Source organism: Notothenia coriiceps, unplaced genomic scaffold (genome assembly GCF_000735185.1).
Source record: "Notothenia coriiceps isolate Sejong01 unplaced genomic scaffold, NC01 NC01_scaffold00016820, whole genome shotgun sequence".
Taxonomy (NCBI): Eukaryota; Metazoa; Chordata; class Actinopteri; order Perciformes; family Nototheniidae; genus Notothenia; species Notothenia coriiceps.
Genome location: NW_011349521.1, coordinates 148014 through 153254, shown reverse-complemented (window position 1 = coordinate 153254; position 5241 = coordinate 148014). Strand labels below are relative to the sequence as shown.

The following is a 5241-nucleotide window of genomic DNA, read 5'->3' as shown; positions in this document are numbered from 1 at the left end:
AGGGAGTTTAGTGATGCGGTGTGAGACGGAAACCAGGGAGTTCTTTGAGGACCGGGTGATGTGATGTCCATGATTTGGAAAATATTATCTAATATTATATTATTATTAATATATAGGTCTTTATAATTAATAATCTATTTAATGTTAAATGTTTAATTAAATTTCTATTTGTAATGCTCAACTTTTACCTTACAATCGTTTGCTTTAATATGCAGTATATTTGTTGTATATTTTTGTGTTTGCTTCCTCCTGCTCCCTTTCGGACACATACTGTATGATTTATTATTATTATTAATATGAAGATATTATTAAGATTAGATAAGATGTTACTTTATTGATTGAACATTTTAGTTTAGAATGTGCTGTCCCACGGTAATTCAGAAGGCTCACAGGTCACATTCCGACCATTATTTAAAACAATAGGTGCTTTCACACCGTCTACAGTTTGATTTGTATAGAGGGAGCTCTGTGGCTGAATGGCCAGCGATTAGGTGTGGCGCATTTATCATAGGTGATCAGAGCTAACTGCCTGCCGTCAGATTTCATTTAAAAAACAGATCTGATTTTAAGACTATTTCTGCGCTCATAAAGAATGATAAGAATAAGAATAATGCGTATTGAACTGGTTTCATTAATTAGTGAGTTTATTTAACACTAGAACCGCCAATCGGGTCAATTTGTGTGATGTGTGTTGTGTGTGTGCAATGTAACTTTTTTTCAATAAAATATTAAAGTCTCCCAGTCCGTGACTTTTCCTGAAAGTGTGTTATGTAGCACCCTGTTGTTAAAAATTGCATTCTAATAGCGGGATTCGACGGGTTTAGGTAGGCCTATACAAAAACCTCTGGCGGTTCTAGTGTTAAGGTAATTAGGTACAGTAGAAGCCCTTTTTTATCAGTAACGCATTTAGCAGTTGAACATAAAAGTCAACTAACTGAGGGTCACTTGCAATGACAGTGTTGTGTCTAACTGTAAGCTTGTCACTCAGAGTAACCTACCGTTAATTTAGCTGCTGGAGAAGAAAGATCAAGGGGAGAGGGGGGGAGAGAGCTATGGTTGATGGGCCATTAGTTGTGTAAATACTCAGCTGAGAGCTGCCGTTTCATTCAGACTGTTTAAAAAATTGTAACAACGGACTATTTTTCTTAGCGGATGCATGTCAATTTAAATCAATACATACAACTATTTTTTAAATCAATACATACAACTATTTTTTAAATCAATAAAAACATTTTCTAAATCTATAAAAGCATTTAAATTAATATTGGGAGTCATGTCGTTACTTTGTTGAGAATGTGGCCGTGTAATAAGCGGGATAATGTGAGATGCCGCTTGGCGTCGGGCTCCTGATCTGCCTGTCGGGTGTTCTTTTACCCATAAGGACCGCCTTGCTGCACATTATCCCTTACATAACAAGTTGCTCTTCAAAATAACGCACCGATTAACAAAACCTCCCATGAATAATTCAATCAACGAATGAATTGATGATGCATCAAATATAGTCTTTATCAGAATATTAAATTATTAATGGTTTGATCCGCAAGTGATATCTTAATGTTGTGGTGATCTGACTATAGTACAGCATCTCCCTACGGTTGCATTTTATAAACTGTTATAATGTATCACACTTAATGATCTGAGCACAGCCAGGGGAAGTATAATAATAACTTGTTTGATTTGAGATTTATTGTACTATTATAAAGGGCAAAGAAAAGCATCACATTTGGAAACCGGTAATGCTTGGCATTTTAGTTTGAAATAACAAAAATGATGAATCAATGATCAGAAGAGACACTGTGTGATATTGACTAAATGTTGCAGCTCTTGCTGAGATAAATACAGATAATTCCACATGGTTATATTGGTTCAAACACAGCCATCATTCTTTATAGAAAACAAACTATTATTAAGCCATAAAATGTCAGGGGATATTTAAAAAATGCCCCTGACAAGGTGACATCTTTTGAATATCTTGCTTTGTGCATCTTACAGCACAAACAGAAAGATGTGCAGTTTGAAATCATTTGAAGAATGTGAAGAGCAGAAAATGTTGGACTGAATGGATAAATAAAACATTCTTTGCTCCAAGGGGAACTTGCTTTGAAGGGAGACCACAAAAGAAAATTAAATGTAGCCTAAAATAACATGAAAACATGAGCATCATAAAATATGATAAGGAAACATCATTTGTGAGACAGATAAAGGACATCTCGGGCGAGTTTAAAAAGTTCAAAAATTGAGCAGCTGAATTCAGCGTTGGACAAAGGATGGAACGTTTCTGTTAGTTTGCATCCTGAAGGTGAGCGTGCATATTCAAAAAAGCATCACCCGAGAATATATACTCCAACACATCCAGAGCTCTGCCGCCCGCCTCCTCACCCACACTGCTCCGATACCTTTATATTATGTATTTATTTCAACAAGGACCATGCATACAAATACATGAATCTCAGAAAAGAGAAGAGATTTTAGCTAATAGCTCATTTTAGGGCTGAACGATATATCATGTCATGGCGATAACCGCGATATGCGCATGCGCAATATTCACATCGCAGGGACGTGCGATTTTATACTTTTTTTTTTTTCATTTTTCTTTTTTTAGGACGTGCGATATTAAGTAGGTACATTAACTCAAACACATCATGTTACAGTTATTTTGCTGCTTGCTACAAAAGGAAAACTTGCGCGGCTCTCATGTCAGGGGTACTTGAGTGAGTGACATGCAGGCTCTGCATGCACAGCAAGCCACCAATCACAATCATTCTTTTTTTTTTGTGACCAACTTTTTATTGTTTTGTTTTTTTTTTCTCACAAAAGGGACTTATACAGATACAAATGATATAGACAATAGAAAAAGAAAAGACAGAGAAAGAAAAAATATAGGGAATCCCTTTCCCATGCCACCCCAGAAAATCCTACCTGATGTTTTTTAGCAATCACAATCATTCTTGATCAGATCACAGCAGGCCCCGCCCCGCTAGTTTGCAGACAATCAAAACACCGGTAAAAAATGAGCGAGGCACAGGAGGACAATACCTTCATCCGGTTAAATATAGTTAAAAAAAACGCAATATACCATCCTGGGAACTATTTTAGATACAAAAGGTTCTTCTCTTCTTCATTCACAGATGAACCCCCTTATTTGAGGGTAAGCAGCATGCATTATCATGACATGTTAGATCATGACTTAAGGTACGATGAGTCAACCAGTTAAGATCCAGACGTCCGTGACTAAAATCCTTCATCCGGTTAAATATAGTTAAAAAAACCATAATATATATCGCAGGGGAAAAAAATGTCATTTTTTTTCAATATCGTGCAGATTCATTTCCATCTGCAGTCCTTAGGTCGGTACATAACAAACAACAAACACTAAAATCATTGCATAACCTCTATCACACAAACAATTATAAAACATGATTTAAGTACAGGTCAATACACTAAACTCACAGATTACAGTGTAATTAATGTTGACTGCTTGCTTAATATGAAATCTCCACTGGTTCCCCGTCAGTCAACGAATACCTTTCAAAAACCCCCTCCTTCCCTCAGCCTTCGCTCATCAGAAGCCGACCTCCTGTCTGTCCCTACTCTAACCAAGCACTGAACCTGGGGGGACGGAGCATTCTCTATCCCCCCCCCCTCCTCCCAAACTCACTCCCACAACAAACCGGAGACTGTACTAACTTCCCCACCTTCAAAACACTGACCAAAACTCGCCTTTTGGACTAGCTTTGAATGTGTGATTGGTGCCGTGTCCCTGTGGTAAATGTGGTTTTATTGCTCATCTTATTTTTTTGCCTCTGTAAAGCGTCTTTGAGCACCTGATGAAGGGCTTGATTAATACAATGTATTATTATAAATATAGGCCTATGTGGAAACATTTTCACAAGATTGACCACTAGATTGAACAACTTTCAGCTCAAGTTTTTTGTTTCCACATGTCCGTTCAAAAGTGAAATCTTTATCCATGCACATTTCTTTAAGTCTTCATCCCTACCTTGTTGTTTCCTACACTCAGTCTTGTCTTCCCCCCTCACACAGGCCACAGCCACCAGCTGTTCCACATCAGCGCAGTGGTGGGGACCCACTTCCAGATGGAGGGTGTGATGGCAGACATGGCGTCGCGGCGGACGTGGCTCCTGGCCCACGGAGCCGGGCCCTCCTTCCTGGGGACCATCGGGGTGCTGGTGGCCAGCCTCGTCCTCAACCTGGGCATCATCGGCATTTTCAGCGCCCCGTTGCTGTGGAAACAATGCCACAGCTCCAACCAGCCGCACACCTCCGCCTGCGAGTGCAAGGAGAAGTGACAAAGTGTCTCGGGCAGTTTGAGATGACTAACAGTCACCGTATAGCTCGTTTAACACCAAGATAAAGATCACGTCCACAGCTCAAAGTAGTTCTCTAACACCCTGACACCTGAAGTATTCATTCATGTGTTCACTCAGCAGCTGAGGACCCAGTCGCCTTTATTGAAGCCTTTTTCTGATGCTACATTAAGCTCCTATTTGAGAATACATGTCTGCCGTGTACAAAATGTTTATTTATTTCCCCCAATGTTCATCTAAAAAGGCTCTGGGTTGAAGGAAGCTTGCTGAGAAGTGCCTTATTGTAGACCCACACTGCATTTGCAATGTTTACAGTTCATCACTAAAAGTACATTTCAAATCTCAAACTGGAAACATCTAATATCGCAGGGATTATTATAATTATTTTGTTGCATATCCAGAATCTCCTTTTACGTTATTAAGGATTTATTGAAAATATTCTTTGTAACTGGACTTCTTGGTTAGTGTGTTTAAAGCAGTGTTTCGGCTCTCCTTAATACGATGCAGATTGGTTACCGGCTCTTATACATCCACCTATTGATTTCACTCTGCAGGGACGGGAATGGATTTGCAGATCATGTGGTTCCTTTTTTTCTGATTGCCTGCCTTATTATGAACCCCACAATCCACCCTCAAAAATCTTACAGTGCGGCGGTGATTAAAAGACAGGTACCATTTTTTATAACGGTACATTACCATGGCAACACTATAGTGGCCTCATGCCCCCTGAAGGTCTTGAACAATTTTTATGTTCAGAGCAAACGGCACCATTTTCTCTTTTCTCTTGTTCTTCTCTTGTTCTTCCATCACATATCTGCTCCGAACATTTATCACATACAAAAGCACTGAAATTCCGCATTTGCATTTTTCCATTGCAGTCACATTTCCAACCCTTGAGGTTTATAACTTGAAA

The 5241-nt window shown here is 39.0% G+C and overlaps 1 protein-coding gene across 1 annotated transcript in view; it reads left to right on the top strand.

Annotated features, from left to right (window-relative positions):
* paqr6 (progestin and adipoQ receptor family member VI) overlaps window positions 1-5241 on the top strand; it is a 20276-nt gene extending 15035 nt beyond the window's left edge. The window contains exon 8 of the mRNA XM_010776202.1: window positions 4045-5241. Within this exon, the coding sequence (XP_010774504.1) occupies window positions 4045-4310 (266 nt within the window). The 3' untranslated portion in view covers window positions 4311-5241. The remainder of the gene's footprint in view (window positions 1-4044) is intronic.